We start from the raw sequence: 20,158 nt of genomic DNA, 5'->3' as shown, positions 1-20,158 counted from the left end.
ATTATCCAACCTCGGCTTCACCGCCACTGTCCTCTCCCGGTTCCCCTCCCATCTCTCTAGCTGCTCATTTTCAGTCTCTTTCACGGGCTCCTCCTCTGCCTCTATAAAATGTTTCTACCTCTATGTTCAGGCCATGTTTCCCCACTGTCTCAAGTTCTTCTCTTCCAATTCTCTCCTTGCTGCCCTCCAATCTGGCTTCCATCCCCTTCGCTCCACAGAAACCACCCTCTCAAAGGGCACCGGTGATCTCTGAAACAAGAAGAAATGTTGGGCACTGACTGACTAAAATGGGGATTAAGATTGTGAGCCCCTGATGGGACAGGGACCGTGTCCAACCTGATTATCTTGGATCTACCCCAGCGTTTAGTACATTTCCTGGCACTTACCATTAAAAAAAAGCAAAAGAAAAAAAAACCCTGTTCTCTCTCTTACTTTCCAGTACGCTCCACTGTTCCTCCTGTGGCTGCTGTGGCTGCTGCTCTCAAATGCTGTACTAAGCGTTTGAGAGTGCATATATATATGTTTGTACATATTTATTACTCTATTTATTTTACTTGTACATATCTATTCTATTTATTTTATTTTGTTAGTATGTTTAGTTTTGTTCTCTGTCTCCCCCTTTTAGACTGTGAGCCCACTGTTGGGTAGGGACCATCTCTATATGTTGCCAATTTGTACTTCCCAAGTGCTTAGTACAGTGCTCTGCACATAGTAAGTGCTCAATAAATATGATTGATTGATTGATTGATAGTGTACATTACAAGAATAATAACAACTGTGGCCTGTGGGGCTGGCAGTTGTCAAACCCCATTTTACGGACTCGGCAACTGAGGCCCAGAGAAGTGAAACGACACGCCCCGGGTCACACAGCAGACCAGCGGCGGAGGCGGAATTGGAAACCACAACCTTCTAACTCATAAGCGGCGTGGCTCAGTGGAAAGAGCCCGGGCTTAGGAGTCAGAGGTCATGGGTTCGAATCCCGGCTCTGCCACTTGTCAGCTGTGTGACTTTGGACGAGTCGCTTCACTTCTCTGGGCCTCAGTTCCCTCATCTGGAAAATGGGGATGAAGACTGTGAGCCACAGGTGGGACAACCTGATCACCTTGTACCCCCCCCCCCCCAGCATTTAGAACAGTGCTTTGCACATAGTAAGCACTTAACAAATACCAACATTATTATTATAAGCCCGGTCTCTGACGCAGCATGGCACTTTGTACGGTGCTTGGCACCTAAGAAGCGCCTAACAAATACCTCAATTTTTATTACAGTTATTACTGTTAATAATAACAATAATTAATTGCTGAGTTGGTAGACGCAATCGCTGCCCACAGGGAGCTTGGACTCAATCAATCATTGGAATTTACTGAACACCAACAGCGTACCCGGCTCTGCACTGAACGTTTGGGCGGGCACAGTGGAGACAAGATCCCTGCCCTCAAGGAGCTTACCCCCACCGCGACGCGGCCTTCCTCTCCCAACTGGGAAAGTCTCTGCCTCTCCGTCCCCCCATTTCCTCTTGCTTTGGTGGGGAGGAGCCCATCAACCCCCTTCCCCTACCCCTTCCTCCCTCTCCCCCCGACCCCGCATCCTGTCTATGTGGTCGTTTCCTGCCCCTGGTTGCTCAGTCTGCCCACTCTCACCCTCCATCATGGCCCTGCTGCTCCCCTGCCTGCTGGCCCCTCTGGTTGGGGTCACCGCCATGGCCTCCTGGGGACCCGGCGGCCAGGTAAGCCTGGGGGTGACATCCCCTCTTCCCCAACCCTTCTTCACCCGCCTGCCCCTTGGGGACCGTGATTCAAACCCTAAAAGAGATCCTGGGCACAAGAACCCCCTACCTTCCACCTTGCCCGGTGCCTCCCGCTTAACTGACTGCCCCTTGGGACTCAGGCGGCCCAGCCCCCAGCCCCAACTCCCCTCCTGGTGCTTCTAATAATAATAATAATAACAATAATGGCATTGGTTAAGCACTTACTATGTGCCAAGCACTGTCCGAAGCACTGGGGTTGATACAAGGTAATCAGGTTGTCCCACGTGGGGCTCACAGACTTACACAGGGGAGGTAACTGAGACACAGAGAAGTGAAGTGACTTGCCCGGAGTCACGCAGCTGTACTTCCCAAGCGCTAACTTGTACTTCCCAGTGCTTAGTACAGTGCTCAGCACACAGTGAGCGCTCAACAATAATAATAATAATGGCATTTATTAAGCGCTTACTATGTGCAAAGCACTGTTCTAAGCACTGGGGAGGTTACAAGGTGATCAGGTTGTCCCACGGGGGGCTCACAGTCTTAGTTAATCCCCGTTTTACAGATGAGGTAACTGAGGCCCAGAGAAGTGAAGTGACTTGCCCAAAGTCACACAGCTAACAAGTGGCAGAGCCTGGATTTGAACCTATGACCTCTGACTCCAAAGCCCGGGCTCTTTCCACTGAGCCACGCTGCTTCTCTCAATAAATACGATTGAATGAATGAATGAATGATAAATGACAGAGCCGGGATTAGAACCCATGACCTCTGCTTCCCAAGCCTGTGCTCTTTCCACTAAGCCGCACTGCTTCTGGGCATAGCCTCCGTTCCCCATTTTCCTCATGGGGGTCCTGCCGTGTCAGAGAGCGCGGAGAACCGGGATGATTCCGATTCTCCCCCTAAGCCTCTCCAAAAGAGTGGCATAGTGGATCGAGCATGGGCCTGGGAATCAGAAGGTCATGGGTTCTAATTCCGGCTCAGCCACTTGTCTGCTGTCTGACACTGGGCAAATCACTTCTTTGGGCCCCAGGCACCTCATCTGTAAAATGGGGATTGAGACTGTGAGCCCCATGTGGGACAGGCACTGTGTTCAACCCCATTTGCTTGTATCCACCCCAGCACTTAGTACAGTGCCTGGTACACAGTAAGCACTTCATCATCAATCGTATTTATTGAGCGCTTATTGTGTGCAGAGCACTGTACTAAGCGCTTGGGAAGTCCAAGTTGGCAACATATAGAGACAGTCTCTACCCAACAGAGGGCTCACATTCAGTACAGTGCTCTGCTCATAGTAAGCGCTCAATAAATACGATTGATGATAAAAGGGGGAGACAGAGAACAAAACCAAACATACTAACAAAACAAAATAAATAGAATAGATATGCACAAGTAAAATAAATAAATAGAGTAATAAATATGTACAAACATATATACATATATACAGGTGCTGTGGGGAAGGGAAGGAGGTACTTGACAAATAATAATAATAATGGTGGTATTTGTTAAGCGCTTACTATGACAAATCATCATCAATCGTATTTATTGAGTGCTTACTATGTGCAGAGCCACATAGACAAATGCCACCATTATGATCAATCTTCATCTTGTGGCTCACACTCCTCGCTGTCTTTAGCGTTGGGATGCAGAATCAGGAGTCCGGCCCCAGCTGCCCTCTCCGTCCCCTCCTCCCCCCCGGCCCCACCATAATTAATTAATTAATTAATGATGGCATTTGTTAAGTGCTTACTATGTGCAAAGCACTGTTCTAAGCGCTGGGGGGGATACAATGTGATCAAGTTGTCCCACGTGGGGCTCACAGTCTTAATCCCCATTTTTACAGATGAGGTAACTGAGGCTCAGAGAAGTGAAGTGACTTGCCCGAGGTCACACAGCGGACTTGTGGTGGAGCCGGGATTCGAACCCACGACCTCTGACTCCAAAGCCCGGGCTCTTTCCACTGAGCCACGCTGCTTACCCTTTTCCATCTCTCCTCCAGGACTATCACCCCCAGCCTCCCCCGGCCACACGTCTGGAGCTGATGGAGAAATTCAAGGAATTCCAGCTTCGCTACAATAAGAGCTACGAGGACCAAACAGGTACCGGTGGGTTGTGGGCCACAGTCGATCATTTTATTGGGGGCTTACGGTGTGCCGGGCACTGTACTAAGAGCCTCAGTTACCTCATCTGTAAAATGGGGATTAAGTCTGTGAGCCCCACGTGGAACAACCTGATCACCTTGTATCAACCCCAGTGCTTAGAACAGTGCTTGGCAGATAGTAAGGGCTTAACAAATGCCATTATTGTTATTATTATTATTATTAGAAGCCCCAGGAGGGGAGCTGGGGCTGGACCGCCTGCCTCCCAAGGGGGTAACAAATACCATCATTATTACTATGAGGCTCGTGGTATAAATAGGAGGGAGAACAGGTATTCAATCCCCATTTTACAGATGAGACAGCTGAGAAACTAAGGGACTCGCCCAAGGTCACACAGCAGACAAGTGGCAGAAGAGAAGCAGCGTGGCTCAGTGGGAAGAGCCCGGGCTTTGGAGTCAGAGGTCACGGTTCAAATCCCAGCTCCGCCAATTGTCCGCTGTGTGACTTTGGGCAAGTCACTTCACTTCTCTGTTCCTCAGTTACCTCATCTGTAAAATGGGGATTAAGACTGCGAGCCCCCCGTGGGACAACCTGATCACCTTGTAACCTCCCCAGCGCTTAGAACAATGCTTTGCACATAGTAAGAACTTAATAAATGCCACACAAAAGAGGGATTAGAACCCAGGTCCTCTGACTCCCAGGACGAGCTCTTTCCGCTAGGCCCCGCTGCTTACTGTGTGCAGAGTGCTGGACTAAGGACTGAACAAACAAAGTCTCTGTTAGTCCTCTAGATTGTAAACTCGTTGTGGGCAGGAAATGTCTGTTCTATGGTCCTGACTAAGAACCCGGGCTTTGGAGTCAGAGGTGATGGGTTTGAATCCCGGCTCGGCCACTTGTCAGCTGTGTGACCTTGGGCGAGTCACTTCACTTCTCTGTGCCTCGGTTCCCTCATCTGTAAAATGGGGATTAAGACTGTGAGCCCCCCATGGGACAACCTGATCACCTTGTAACCTCCCCAGTGCTTAGACCAGCGCTTTGCACATGGTAAGTGCTTAATAATGCCATAATGATAATAATAATAATAATTGACTTTACTCCAGAGCTTAGAATTGTGCTTGACCTATAATAATAATAATAATGAAGGCATTTATTAAGTGCTTACTATGCGCAAAGCACTGTTCTAAGCACTGGGGAGGTTACAAGGTGATCAGGTTGTCCCACGGGGGGGCTCACAGTCAATCCCCATTTTACAGAGGCACAGAGAAGCTGACTGACTTGCCCAATGCCACACAGCTGACAATACTTCCCAAGCGCTTAGTACAGTGCTCTGCACACAGTAAGCGCTCAATAACTACGATTGAATGAATGAATTGGCGGAGCCGGGATTTGAACCCGTGACCACTGACTCTAAAGCCCGGGCTCTTTCCGCTGAGCCACGCTGCTTCTCTAGTAGTAAGCAGTAAGCAAAGTAAGCAGTTAATAAAGACCATAAAAAAGTAAGCGCTCAATGAACACCATTGTTGGGTAGGGACTGTCTCTATATGTTGCCAATTTGTACTTCCCAAGCACTTAGTACAGTGCTCTGCACATAGTAAGCGCTCAATAAATATGATTGATGATGATGATGATGATGATTAATTGATTGAGGCTACCGTTCCTTCCCGCCCTGCAGCTGTGAGAACACTTTGGACCCCCCCACCCCACCCCCATAACACTTACTGGAGGCCTCCAGTCATGTGAATAAAGTAACTCAGTGTCCTGTGTCACAACCCCATGAGGTTGGGGAGGAGGTGTGAAAGCTCAACAAGAAGTGTCTATTTTTCTCTCATTCATTCATTCATTCATTCATTCATTCATTCAGTGGTATTTATTGAGTGCTTCCTGTGTGCAGAGTCCTAAGCGCTTGGGTAAGTACAATACAATAATAATAATAATGATGGTATTTGTTAAGGGCTTACTATGTGCAAAGCACTGTTCTAAGCGCTGGGGAGGTTACCAGGTGATCAGGTTGTCCCACTGGGGGCTCACAGTTTTAATCCCCATTTTACAGACGAGGTAAGTGAGGCCCAGAGAAATTAAGTGACAGATACAGTGCTCTGCACACGGTAAGCGCTCAATAAATATGATTGATTGATTGACTTGCCCAAAGTCACCCAGCTGACAGTTGGCCGTGCCGGGATTTGAACCCTCGACCTCTGACTCCAAAGCCCGGGCTCTTTCCACTGAGCCACGCTGCTTCTCCAACAATAAACAGTGACACTCCCTGCCCACAACGAGCTGACAGACAGCTCCGGTCTTTTCCCTTCATCCCGCAGCGCGTCGTTTCCCATTCCCTTTTCTTTCCAAGTCCTCAATTCCCAAGACTGTGGTGGGCTGTACTGGCCCACCCCCTCTAGCCGTGCCCCTTCCTCCTAGGGTTAGGGGTGGAAGAAGAAGGGTCCATTCAGGGGGAGGAGCTGGAGAGGAAAGAGGCCAGCTGCAGGCAACCCTCAGCCCCTGCCAGCTGTGAAGATTGTTGCAAACTTGTACTTCCCAAGCGCTTAGTATCAATCAATCAATCACATTTATTGAGCGCTTACTGTGTGCAGAGCACTGGACTAAGCGTTTGGCAACATATAGAGACAGTCCCTACCCAACAGTGGGCTCCCAGTCTAAAAGGGGGAGACAGAGAACAAAACCAAACATACTAACAAAATAAAATAAATAGAATAGATATGTACAGGTAAAATAAATAAATAAATAAATAGAGTAATAAATAATGATAATAATAATAATGGTATTTAAGTGCTTACTATGTGCCGAGCACCATTCTAAGCACTGGGGTAGATAAGAGGTAATCAGGCTGTCCCACATTGGGCTCACAGTCTTAATCCCCATTTTACAGATGATAACTGAGGCACAGAGAAGTGAATTGACTTAACCAAGGTCAGACAGGAGACAAATGGCAGAGCCAGAATCAGAACCCATGGCATGGAAACAGCATGGCTCAATGGGAGGAGCACGACCTCGGGAGTCAGAGATCACAGGTTCTAATCCCAGCTCTGCACACAGTAAGCGCTCAATAAATACGACTGATGATGAAGATGGCACAGCGGGCGATTGTTAAGTTCTCGGAGAGGTCAGGCGGGATGGAGAGGTTTTGGGGGAGCCCCCCAGAGGGGGACTACTCGTTTCTGAGGTGGGAACCCAAGCTGAGAGAGGTTGGAAGTGTGACAGTTTACTGAAACTGAACCAAATCCAGCCCGGCCCATCTTCCACAACATCTCCTAATCTCCTCACCGTACCTTGTTCTGGCCTGTCCCGCCATCGACCCCCGGCCCACGTCCTCCCCCGGGCCTGGAATGGCCTCCCTCTGCCCCTCCGCCAAGCTAGCTCTCTTCCTCCCTTCAAGGCCCTGCTGAGAGCTCACCTCCTCCAGGAGGCCTTCCCAGACTGAGCCCCTTCCTTCCTCTCCCCCTCGTCCCCCTCTCCATCCCCCCATCTTACCTCCTTCCCTTCCCCACAGCACCTGTATATATGTATATATGGTTGCACATATTTATTACTCTATTTATTTATTTATTTATTTTACTTGTACATTTCTATCCTATTTATTTTGTTTTGTTGGTATGTTTGGTTCTGTTCTCTGTCTCCCACTTTTAGACTGTGAGCCCACTGTTGGGTAGGGACTGTCTCTATGTGTTGCCAATTTGTACTTCCCAAGCGCTTAGTACAGTGCTCTGCACATAGTAAGCGCTCAATAAATACGATTGATTGATTGATTGATTGATCTCCGGAACCTCCTCCTTCCTCTCCATCCAGACTGGTGCTACACCGATCCAAACGCTTGTCCCATCCTGCCTCCGCTACTGCATCAGCCTCCTCGCTGACCTCCCCGCCTCCTGTCTCTGGCCGCTCGTCCATACTTCCCTCTATTGCCTGGATCGCTTTTCTAAAACACCGCTCCGCACACACGTCTCAGCTTCTCGGAAAACTCCATCATCATCATCAATCGTATTTATTGAGCGCTTACTGTGTGCAGAGCACTGGACTAAGCGCTTGGGAAGTACAAGTTGGCAACATATAGAGACAGTCCCTACCCAACAGTGGGCTCACAGTCTAAAAGGGAGAGACAGAGAACAAAACCAAGCATACTAACAGAATAAAATAAATAGAATAGATATGTACCAGTAAAATAAATAAATAAATAAATAGAGTAGCAAATATGTGCAAACATATATACACATATACAGGTGCTGTGGGGAAGGGAAGGAGGTAAGATGCGGGGGGATGGAGGGGGAGGAGGGGGAGAGGAAGGAAGGGGCTCAGTCTGGGAAGGCCTCTTGGAGGAGGTGAGCTCTCAATAGGGCCTTGAAGGGAGGAAGAGAGCTAGCTTGGCGGATGGGCAGAGGGAGGGCATTCCAGGCCCGGGGGATGATGTGGGCCGGGGGTCGATGGCGGGACAGGCGAGAACGAGGCCTAACGGTGAGGAGATTAGCAGCAGAGGAGCGGAGGGTGTGGGGTGGGCTGGAGAAGGAGAGAAGGGAGGTGAGGTAGGAGGGGGCAAGGTGATGGACAGCCTGGAAGCCCAGGGTGAGGAGTCCAGGGGTTGCCCGTCCATCTCCACGGCAAGCATAACTTCTCGTCGTCGACCCTGAGGCGCTCTGACGGCTCGTCCCCTCCGAACTCTCCTCGCCCTCTTCCACATTGACCCGCACGCTTCGCTTCTCTAACATCGACCTTCTCACTGTACCTCGGTCTCCTCTCTCTCACCCCGACTTCTACGCTCATCCCCTCCTTCTGCCTGGAAATCCCTCTCACTTTACATCCTGCAGACCACCACGCTCTCTACCTTCAAAGTCCTGCTTATACCACGTCTCCTCCAGGATCCTCCCTGTCCACCTCCCCATCTTATTTTCCCTTCTGTCCCGAGTCCATTACCACTTGAGTCCACAGCCGCTAAGCACTTCATTACTCCCCCCTGCTCCACAGCCCTTATGTCCATATACTTACTCTTGTTGCTTCCCTTACATGTAATTGTGAGCCCGTTGTTGGGTAGGGACCGTCTCTATATGTTGCCAACTTGTACTTCCCAAGTGCTTAGTACAGTGCTCTGCACACAGTAAGCGCTCAATAAATACGAATGAATGAATGAATGTAATTGATTTTAATATCTGTCTCCCCTCTAAACTGTAAACTCCACTGATTAAATTGTATCTGTTGAGTGCTTACTATATGTTAATCTGTGTTCTAAACCCTGGAATAGGTAGAGACAAGATCATCAGGTTGGGCACAGTCCCTGCCCCGCATAGGACTCGAATCTAAGTCAAAGGGAATACTCGTTCATTCATTCATATTTATTGAGCGCTTACTGTATGCAGAGCACTGTACTAAGCGCTTGGGAAGTACAAGTCGGCAACATACAGAGACGGTCCCTACCCAACAACGGGCTCACAGTCTAGAAGGGGGAGAGAGACAACAAAACAAAAGTCATTTTGCACTTGAAGTAACTGAGGCCCAGGGAAGTGAAGTGACCCGTCCGAGGACATGGGGCAGACGAGCGGCGGAACTGAGATTAGAACCCATGACTTCTGACTCCCAAGCCTCAGCTCTCTCCACTAGGCCTTGATGCTTCCTCGAGGGCAGAGATCACGTCTACCAACCCCATCGTATTATACTCTCCCAAGCGCTTAGTCCCTGTTCTGGGCACATTCTGTGCTCAATGGATGACCTGGGTGGATGGAGTCCTAGTGAGTCCTAGAGTACAAAATTGTTAAAACATGCAGCTTAAACACATTCCTGAGTTGCGATTTCACGCACGCATGTGTACGTATACGTGTGTGCGCTCACATAGATTCCAAATATTTTTGCTTGTGTAGTAATCTTTTGATTTCAGTAGTTGGTTTGGACACTAAAGTGTGTTGGTATAATTGGGGTGTGACTGGAGAATCCCATGTGGAGGGCTTTTGGCAGTCCACTGCTACCAAACATTAAAATACTGTTTTCCGACAGGGATCTAATGCCATCTCAGAATGAGCCCCTGAGACCTGATTTTTAAGGAAAAACACTTTAATTCATTCTCCAATCAGTTTATAACTGAGCATAAATGATAGTCGCCCCGCTCTCCGAAACTTGGCTTTAATCAAAGACCTATAGTAAGCCATTGCGTGAATATCGTCATACCCCCATTATTGTCCCTTTTGATACACGGTGAGCCCACTGTTGGGTAGGGACTGTCTCTATATGTTGCCAACTTGTACTTCCCAAGCGCTTAGTCCAGTGCTCTGCACACAGTAAGCGCTCAATAAATACGATTGATTGATTGATTTCTGGGCCCCTCCACCTTCGGCCCAGTCCCTGACCGGGGGAGGTCGCCGCTCACAGCAGCTAATTCCCACAGAGCACGCGCGACGCTTCGAGATCTTTGTCCAGAACCTGGCCCGGGCCCGGAAGCTGCAGGAGGAGGACCTGGGCACGGCGGAGTTTGGGGTCACTCCCTTCAGTGATCTCTCGGGTACGTGCGTTCCCAGGGCCCGTCCTCCCCACTGACCCCCCCAGCCCCTCTGAAAGAAGGGGAGATGGGAAGACGGGGTCCAGGGGGAATGGGTGGGGGGCTCTCCGGCCCCACGGTCCCCGTCGGCCTCCCAGGACCCCTCTCCTGCCTCCCCAGAGGACGAGTTTCTCAGTCTTTACGCGCCCAGATTCGGGATGCCCTCCGGATGGGCAAATCGAACGGCCAGGGGCCCCGAGGGGCCTCTCCACAGGAGGACTTGTGATTGGAGAAAAGGAGGGGCCATCACACCGGTCAAAAATCAGGTACTGACCCTTGGGCCCCAGGCCCTCCCCTTAACTCTGCCCCACCTGGACTCATTGTCTCCACCCCCAGCCACCTCCCCGGCTTCATCCTCTCACCTCCAGAAGACTCTGGCTGCTCCAACTTTCCCGGCTTCACCCTGTGGGAGAAGGAACCACATCTCACCTGATGGCCTTATTTCTACAACACTGTGCCTCTACCCTTTGTGAACCCTTTGCCTCATTTTAACGGTGCCTAAAAGCCCCCCAAATCCCCCCTCCACCCCCCAGGCTTACTGGGTTAAGTTGGCTGGGCCCAGGGGACGGTGGGGAATGGGGACAGGGACCATAAAGCAGCGTGGCTCAATGGAAAGAGCCCGGGCTTTGGAGTCAGAGGTCGTGGGTTCAAACCCCGGCTCCGCCAGCTGTCAGCTGTGTGACTTTGACAGAAGCAGCGTGGCTCAGTGGAAAGAGCCCGGGCTTTGGAATCAGAGGTCAGGGGTTCAAATCCCGGCTCCACCAGTTGTCAGCCGTGTGACTTTGGGCAAGTCACTTCACTTCTCTGTGCCTCAGTTACCTCATCTGTAGAATGGGGATTAAGACTGTGAGCCCCCCGTGAGACAACCTGATCACCTTGTAACCTTCCCAGTGCTTAGAACAGTGCTTTGCACATAGTAAGCGCTTAATAAATGCCATGATTATTATTATTATTATTATTATTAAGTCACTTCACTTCTCTGGGCCTGTTAGCCTCATCTGTAAAATGGGGATTAAGACTGTGAGCCCCCGCGTGGGACAACCTGATCACCTTGTAACCTCCCCAGCGCTTAGAACAGTGCTTGGCACATAGTAAGTGCTTAACAAATGCCATCATCATCATCATCATCATCAACTCTCTGCGTCTACCAATTCCATCGTATTGGCCTCCCCCAAGTACTTAATCCAGTGCTCTGCACCCACAGTCAGAGCTCAGTAAATCCCACTGACAGATTGACCGGAGAGTGGAGGTAAGTGTTGGGGTCTTGGGCGGCGCCCCCAGTCCTGCCGTTCTCCCCAGGGATCCTGCCGCTCCTGTTGGGCCTTCGCCGCCGTCGGCAACGTGGAGTCCCTGTGGTCCCTCAGGGCCGGCGACCGACTCGTCTCCCTCTCGGTGCAAGGTAGCCCCCGGGGGGATGCGGCCGCTCGGTCCCAGCCTGCCGCGTTGGGGGAGGACACTCCAGCCCATCGTGGAGAGAGCCACCCACCCCGCCCCCAACCTCCCCTGGGCAGTGGGGCCTAGTGGCTAGAGCCCAGGCCTGGGACTCAGAAGGACATGGATTCTGATCCTGACTCTGCCGCCTGTCTGCTGTGAGAACTTGGGCAAGTTGCTTCGCTTCTCTGGGCCTCAGTTACCTCATCTGTAAAATGGGAATTAAGACCACAAGCCCGATGTGGGACGGGGACTGTGTCCAACTTGATCTGCTTATATGCGGTGCCTGGCACGTAGTAAGCACTTAACAAATACCACAATCATCCTCCTCCTCCTCTTCGTCCTCTTCTTCTCCTCCTTCTCCTCCTCTTCTTTTTCTCCTTCTTCTTCTTCTTCTCCTCCTCCTCTTTTCCTCCTCCTCCTCCTCCTCCTCCTCTTCTACTCCTCCCCTTCCTCTTCTTCTTCTACTCCTCCTCCTCTTCTCCTACTCCTCCCCTTCCTCTTCTTCTTCTCCTCCTCCTCCTCCCCTTCTTCTTCTCCTCCTCTTCTTCTTTTTCTTCTTCTTCTACTTCTTATCCTCCTCCTCCTCCTCCTACTTCTTCTTCTTCTCCTCCTCCTCTTCTTCTCCTACTCCTACGCTTCCTATTCTTCTTCTTCTTCTTCTCCTCCTCCTCCTCTCCTCCTCCTCTTCTTCTCCTACTCCTACCCTTCCTCTTCTTCTGCTTCTACTCCTCCTCCTCCCCTTCTTCTTCTCCTCCTCTTCTTCTTCTTTTTCTTCTACTTCTTCTTCTTCTCCTCCTCCTACTACTTCTTCTTCTCCTCCTCCTCCTCTTCTCCTACTCCTACCCTTCCTCTTCTTCTCCTCCTCCTCTTCTTCTTCTTCTTCTTCTTCAGAGCTGTTGGACTGTGGTCGCTGTAGGGACGGCTGTCAGGGTGGCTACCCCGCAGACGCCTTCCTCACCATGATGTTCAACAGTGAGTCCGGGCAGCTCCCGCGAGGGCCCCTCCTCCCTCAGCTTCCTCTGGCCCCGTCCGACTCCCACCCACCCCCTCTTGAGCCCAGACCCCCCTTTCCTCCTCCTCCTCCCCTCCCAGCTCCTGGGGGTGGGGAGAGGGACCCCGGAGGGACGGGGGTGAGCCGCATCTCCTGCCCTCAGGAGGCCTGGCCAGTGACAAGGACTACCCCTACAAGGTCCGGGCGAGGCCCAACGGATGCAAGGCCAATAAGTCGAGGGCCGCCTGGATCCGCAACTTCATCACACTGCCCCAGGATGAGAAGCGTGAGTCTCCAGAGTGCTGAGATTAGGGGTTGGAGGTGCCGGGCCTTCCGGGGTCCCCTCGAACGGGAATCCCACCAGATTCCTCCTGGCTCCCATCCGTGGCTAGCTTCTGGTTGGCCCCCTGGGCAGGGGAGGGCTGGATAAACTGGGAAAAAGGAGGCCCAGAGGGGTTACGCTTCACATGGTAGAAGGAGGTTTCCGAATCCCCGGGAAACAGGGACTTTGTTCAATCTGCTTAGCTGGCTTCTACCCCAGCACTTAACACAATGCTTGGCCCAACGTGAGCTGCAACCACGTTCATCCAATCACTTATCCTATCCCACTTTGATTACCGCTTTGATCAGCGTCCTCGCTGACCCCCCACCTCCTGTCTCTCCCCACTCCAGCCCATCCTTCCCTCTGCCGCCCAGATCGTCTTTCTACCAAAACGTTCAGGTCACGTTTCCCCACTCGAGAAACTCTAATGGCTGCCCATCCACCGCCGCATTCATTCTATCGCATTTACCGAGCCCCTAACGTGTGCAAGGCACTGTACTAAGCGCTTGGGGGAGTACAATAGAACAACACACAGACACATTCCCTGCCCACAACAAGCTCACAGTCTAGAGGATCAGAGACTCCTCACCACTGGTTTTAAAGCAATCATCTTGGCCCTTCATCCAACCTTCACACTTCCCTCCTCTACCGCTAAATCTTCTCTCTCCGAGCTTCCCTTCTCTAACGTTAATCTCCTCACTCTACCTGGATGTTGCCCATCTTACCCACATCCGGCCTCTGGCCTGGAACGCCCTCCCTCTCAGAACCGACAGACAACAACTCTCCCCCGCTTCAAAGCCTTTTTGAAGGCCCATCTCCTCCAGGAGGCCTTCCCTGACTAAGCCCTCTTTTCCTTTTCTTCAACTCCCTTCTGCTTTGACTTGCTCTCTTCAGTTCCCCTCACCCTTCCAGGCCCACAGCACTTAGGTCCCTATCTACAATGTGCTCTGCACATCGTAAGCGCTCAATAAATACGATTGATATCTGTCAGCTCTTGACTGCTATTAGCGTCTGTCTCCCCCTCCATACTGGAAGCTCGTTGTGGGCAGGGAATGCGTCTGCTTGTTGTTATACTGTAGTCACCCAAGCGCTCAGAACAGTGCTCCGCATAGAGTCAGTGCTCAGTAAATAGGATTGAATGACAGTGAGCGGTGACCGTTGGTCCCTCAGGTTGATGGGGCGGGTGGGAGAGGGGCAGGAGCCATGGCCACAAAAAACCCCGCCACCCCCCACCCACCCCTGCAGACATGGTCCGACACCTGGCTCACCACGGACCCGTCGTCGTAAGCATCAAAATGCCGCGACTCCAGGTGAGGCTGGGCGTTTTTTGATGGGGATGTTAAGTGCTTTCTATGTGCCGGACACTGCTCTAAGCTCTGGGGTAGATCATCATCATCAACCGTATTTATTGAGCGCTTACTGTGTGCAGAGCACAGATTGGGCACAGTCCACATCCCTCGGGGGACTCACCGTCTCCATCCCCATCTTGAGAAGCAGCGTGGCTCGGTGGAAAGAGCCCGGGCTTGGGAGTCGGAGGTCGTGGGTTCTGATCCCGGCGCCGCCGCTTGGCTGCTGTGTGACTTTGGGCAAGCCACTTCACTTCTCTGGGCCTCAGTTCCCTCATCTGCAAAATGGGGGTTAAGATTGTGAGCCCCACGTCGGACAATATGATTACCTTGTAACCCCCCCAAGTGCTTAGAACAGTGCTTTTCATTCATTCATTCAATTGTATTTATTGAGTGCTTACTGTGTGCAGAGCACTGTACTAAGCACTTGGGAAGTACAAGTTGGCAACATATAGAGACAGTCCCTACCCAACAGCGGGCTCACAGTCTAGACAGGGGAGACAGAGAACAAAACAAAACATATTAACAAAATAAAATTAATAGAATAAATATGTACAAATAAAATAAAGTAATAAATACATACAAACATATCATCGTCATCATCAATCGTATTTATTGAGCGCTTACTGTGTGCAGAGCACTCTATTAAGCGCTTGGGAAGTACAAGTTGGCAACATATAGAGACAGTCCCTACCCAACAGTGGGCTCACAGTCTAGATGGGGGAGACAGAGAACAAAACAAAACATATTAACAAAACAAAATAAAGAGAATAAATATGTACAAATAAAATAGAGTAATAAATACGTACAAATATATACACATATATATATACACACACACACAGGTGCTGTGGGAAGGGGAAGGAGGTAAGGTGGGGGGGATGGGGAGGGGGAGGAGGAGGAGAGGGGGCTGAGTGTGGGAAGGCCTCCTGGAGGAGGTGAGATCTCAGTAGGGCCTTGAAGGGAGGAAGAGAGCTAGCTTGGCGGATGGGCAGAGGGAGGCCATTCTGGGCCCGGGGGAGGACGTGGGCCGGGGGTCGACGGCGGGACGGGCGAGAACGAGGCCTAACGGTGAGGAGATTAGCGGCGGAGGAGCGGAGGGTGCGGGCTGGGCTGGAGAAGGAGCTTGACAACTAGTAAGCGCTTAACAAATACCATCGTTATTATTTTTATTATTATTATTATCTTCCAGTTGAGGGAACTGAGGCATAGAGAAGTGAAGTGATTTGCCCATAGTCACACAGCCAACAACGAGGCAGAGCGGGGATTAGAACCCAGGCCCTCGGACTCCCAGGATCGGGCTCTTTCCACTAAGTCATGGTGGTTCTCATTCAGCCCAACTTTGGGGGCTTGGGGGTTACCAGTCAGGGGTGGGGAGAGGGAGGGATACAAACACAGTATTCCGCCCCAATCAGCGCTTCCCTCCGAAATTTTTCTCCAGCTGTACGTCAGGGGAGTTATGCATCCGACCCGCCATAACTGCAACCCCAAAGCATTACACAGTGTCCTGGCGGTGGGCTTTGGCTTCAGTGAGTTGGGGAAGACTTGGGGGGCTGCGGAAGGAGGGGGCCCCAAGGCTGGGGTCAGCCCCACAGCTCTCAGCCTCCCTCTTCCTCCATCCCTAGATAATGGTTCCTCTCACTGGATCCTGAAGAATTCTTGGGGCCCAAAATGGGGAGAAGAGGTGAGCTGGGAATGGGAAAGGGAAAATGAGGGATGGGGTGGGAGGGATTAGGGGGAGGGGCTCCCCTTGGACCACCCTCACCTCCTTTCCCTTCAGGGCTATTTCCGGCTGCATCTTGGGAGCAACGCCTGTGGCATCGCCGATTATCCCATCACTGCCGTGATCCCAGATTCCAAGCCCCGTGTCTCCTGCCCGCTGTGAGACCGTCAGCCCTGTCCACCCGATGGCCTGCATTACCCTAAGCCCCCCACCGTCCCCTCCCTGTGGCTCCGGCAGAGACCACCCCTGCTCTTGATCCTTCCCAAACAATCCCGAGTCCCAGGCCGTCCGTGGAATGACCTGGGAGAGGCCTCGTGGGCAGAAATGGCCAGTGTGGACCACTCCCCCGACCCCTCCAGTTCTCCGGCCTCCCGCTTAGGTCTTTGTCCCCCTGCCCAGTTCCCCCACACCTTCCCCTCCCCTCCCTCCATCCGATTAGGGCTGCATCCCCCTGCCCACTCCCCCCACATCTCTCCAACCTCCACCTTAGTTAGGGCTGAGTCCCCTCGTCCCCCCTCACACACACCTCTCCTTCCTGCTCCTAGCTGAGGCCTGGGCATCTCCTTAATCAATCAATCAATCAATCAATCGTATTTATTGAGCGCTTACTATGTGCAGAGCACTGTACTAAGCGCTTGGGAAGTACAAATTGGCATCACATAGAGACAGTCCCTACCCAACAGTGGGCTCACAGTCTAAAAGGGGGAATCCCCTGAGCAGCAGGCCCCTGCCTCTGTAGACACCGCATTCATTCATTCATTCATTCATTGAGCGCTTACTGTGTGCAGAGCACCGTACCAAGTGCTTGGAAAGTACGATTTGGCAACAGATAGTGACAATCCCTACCCAACAGGCTCACAGTCTAGAAGGGCAGCTATTTTATCGTCACCATGGAGGTCGGAGTTAAATCTGGGGTGCGGAGGTCGGTGGCCAGCCCTCCCCCAGCTACCCGCGGGAAGGGTGTCAGTTGTGAGGGTCCCGTGTAGCGGTCCAGAGCGCCTGTTGCCTGCCGGGGGAAGGGAAGGGAGGGAGAGCACAGCTAGGAGGCCGTTCGTTAGACTGGAAGCTCCTGGAGGGGAGGATGTCTGCCAATCAATCAATCAATCATATTTATTGAGCGCTTACTGTGTGCAGAGCACTGTACTAAGTGCATGGGAAGCACAAGTTGGCAACATAGAGAGACAGTCCCTACCCAACAGTGGGCTCACAGTCCAGAAAGCAGAAGCAGCGTGGCTCAGTGGAAAAGATCCCGGGCTCTGGAGTCAGAGGTCATGGGTTCAAATCCCAGCTCTGCCAATTGGCAGCTGGGTGACCTTGGGCAAGTCACTTCTCTGGGCCTCAGTTACCTCATCTGCAAAATGGGGACCAAGACTGTGAGCCCCTCATGGGACAACCTGATCACCTTGTAACCTCCAATCCTACTGTCCTCTCGCAAATTTAGGTTAGAAGGCGCTCAATAAAGATGATTGATGGATGGATTGATACATTGATTGGAGAAGGCTCCCTCATTAGAGGGGGCAGTAGGGTGTTGGGGTGGGAGGCTCTTTGCCCGAGCAGCAAAGACTCTGGCCCCCAAGTGAGGCCGGGGAGAGACCCCCACTGGATTTGCCTCAGTGCCAGCTGATTCTCGGGAGGGGGTGGACCCCCGACCACCAGGAACCCACCATCCCACCTGGAAGGGGGAGGGAGTAGCCTCGAGGTACTTCCCAAGCGCTTAGTACAGTGCTCTGCACACAGTAAGCGCTCAATAAATACGATTGATGATGATGATGATGGAAGGGCACTGTCCGGGGAGGGCCGAGCCCCCCGTAGGACACCCTGATCACCTTATAACCTCCCCAGAACCTCCTGTGGTTGCCCATCCTCCTCTGGAAAGAGCCCGGGCTTTGGAGTCAGAGGTCATGGGTTTGAATCCCGACTCCGCCACATGTCTGCTGGGTGACCTTGGGCAAGTCACTTAACTTCTCTGAGCCTCTTTTAGACTGTGAGCCCACTGTTGGGTAGGGACTGTCTCTATGTTGCCAACTTGGACTTCCCAAGCGCTTAGTACAGTGCTCTGCACACAGTAAGCGCTCAATAAATACGATTGATTGATTGATTGCACATAGTAAGCGCTTAACAAATGCCATCATCATCATCAAGGATGCCGAGAGGGCAGGGCGGGTGAAGCATCTCACCGGAGGCCGGCCACGGAATGGACGGAGGCCGAATACTGGATGAGGAAGAGGTGCACGTCAGCGAGTGCAAGCAGGAGCTTAGTACAGTGCTCTGCACACAGTAAGCGCTCAATAAATACGATTGATGAGGAGGAGGGCTTCACAAACTGGCCAGAGCGGAGGCGGAGGGAGGGGTGGTCAGCGAGGGGAGGTGGGGGAGAGGAAGGGGGCAAAAGGGCACAGTTCGACAGGCCCCTTTACCTTCCCCCTCCCACCCTAGCCCCCTTCCAAACTGGACACCCTCTCTCCTGAGAACAGGTTGGGGCTAGAAAGCTGAGGGGGGCTGGGGAAGGAGGCTCACCTTAGAGAAGCAGCGTGGCTCAGTGGAAAGAGCCTGGGCTTGGGAGTCAGAGGTCATGGGTTCAAATTCCGGCTCTGCCGCTTGTCAGCTGTGTGACTTTAGGCAAGTCATTTAACTTCTCTGGGCCTCAGTTACCTCGTCTGTAAAATGGGGATTGACTGTGAGCCCCACATGGGCCCCTGTATATATGTTTGTACATATTTATTACTCTATTTATTTATTTTACTTGTACATATCTATTGTATTTATTTTGTTAGTATGTTTGGTTTTGTTCTCTGTCTCCCCCTTTTAGACTGTGAGCCCGCTGTTGGGTAGGGACTGTCTCCATTTGTTGCCAACTTGTACTTCCCAAGCGTTTAGTACAGTGCTCTGCACACAGTGTTCAGTACAGTGCTCAATAAATACGATTGATGATGATGATGACAACTGCAAGGCCCTACTGAGAGCTCACCTCCTCCAGGAGGCCTTCCCAGACTGATCCCCCTCCTTCCTCTCCCCCTCCTCCCCCTCTCCACCCCCCCACCTTACCTCCTTCCCTTCCCCACAGCACCTGTATATATGTTTGTACAGATTTATTACTCTATTTCTTTATTTTACTTGCACATATCTATTCTATTTATTTTATTTTGTTAATATGTTTTGTTTTGTTCTCTGTCTCCCCCTTCTAGACTGTAAGCCCACTGTTGGGTAGGGACTGTCTCTATATGTTGCCAACTTGTACTTCCCAAGCGCTTAGTACAGTGCTCTGCGCACAGTAAGTGCTCAATAAATATGATTGATTGATTGTGGGGCTGGGAGGGAGGGGGAGCAAAGGGAGCAAGTCAGGGTGACGCTGAAGGGAGTGGGAGAAGAGGAAAAGGGGGTTTAGTCAGGGAAGGTCTCTTGGAGAAGATGGGCCTTCAATAAGGCTTCAAACTGGGGGAGAGAGTCATTGTCTGTCCACCTCCCCCATCCCTTTCTTAAGAGTGTTGAGAAGGCAATGGTGAGGAGTCTTTGTTTGCTACGAAGGTGGATAGACAACCACTGGAGATTTTTGAGAGGGGTTGGGGGTGACATGTCCTGAATGTTTTTGTGGAAAGATGATCTGGGCAGCGGAGTGAAGTATGACTCCCTCTCGGCTTCAAGGCTGTCCATCCATCCATTCCCTCGCTCCGTCCTCCCTCACCTCCCGTCTCTCCTTCTCCAGCCCAGCCCGCACCCTCTGCTCCTCTGCCACTAATCTCCTCACCGGGCCTCGTTCTTGCCTGTCCCGCCATCGACCCCTGGTCCATGTCCTCTCCCTGGCCTGGAATGCCCCCAATCCCTCCACACATCTGCCAAGCTAGCTCTCTTCCTCCCTTCAAGGCCCTACTGAGAGCTCACCTCCTCCAGGAGGCCTTCCCACACTGAGCCCCCCCTTCCTCTACCCTTCTTCCCCCTCTCCGTCCCCCGCATCTTACCTCCTTCCCTTCCCCAC

General features: G+C 51.7%; 1 protein-coding gene across 1 annotated transcript; it reads left to right on the top strand.

The window, feature by feature from the left end:
- The first annotated feature begins 1,651 nt into the window (after positions 1 to 1,651).
- Positions 1,652 to 16,600, top strand: LOC119943837 (cathepsin W-like). The gene is made up of 11 exons (XM_038765013.1): positions 1,652 to 1,726; positions 3,741 to 3,840; positions 10,220 to 10,333; positions 10,490 to 10,635; positions 11,669 to 11,768; positions 12,695 to 12,775; positions 12,958 to 13,080; positions 14,362 to 14,426; positions 15,904 to 15,991; positions 16,088 to 16,146; positions 16,243 to 16,600. The coding sequence occupies exons 1-11, from the start codon at positions 1,700 to 1,702 to the stop codon at positions 16,345 to 16,347; spliced, it is 1,008 nt and encodes a 335-aa protein (XP_038620941.1). The 5' UTR covers positions 1,652 to 1,699; the 3' UTR covers positions 16,348 to 16,600.
- Positions 16,601 to 20,158: the final 3,558 nt, after the last annotated feature.

This window comes from Tachyglossus aculeatus, chromosome 22, assembly GCF_015852505.1.
Source record: "Tachyglossus aculeatus isolate mTacAcu1 chromosome 22, mTacAcu1.pri, whole genome shotgun sequence".
Lineage (NCBI taxonomy): Eukaryota > Metazoa > Chordata > Mammalia > Monotremata > Tachyglossidae > Tachyglossus > Tachyglossus aculeatus.
This window is presented reverse-complemented; position numbering and strand designations above follow the sequence as displayed.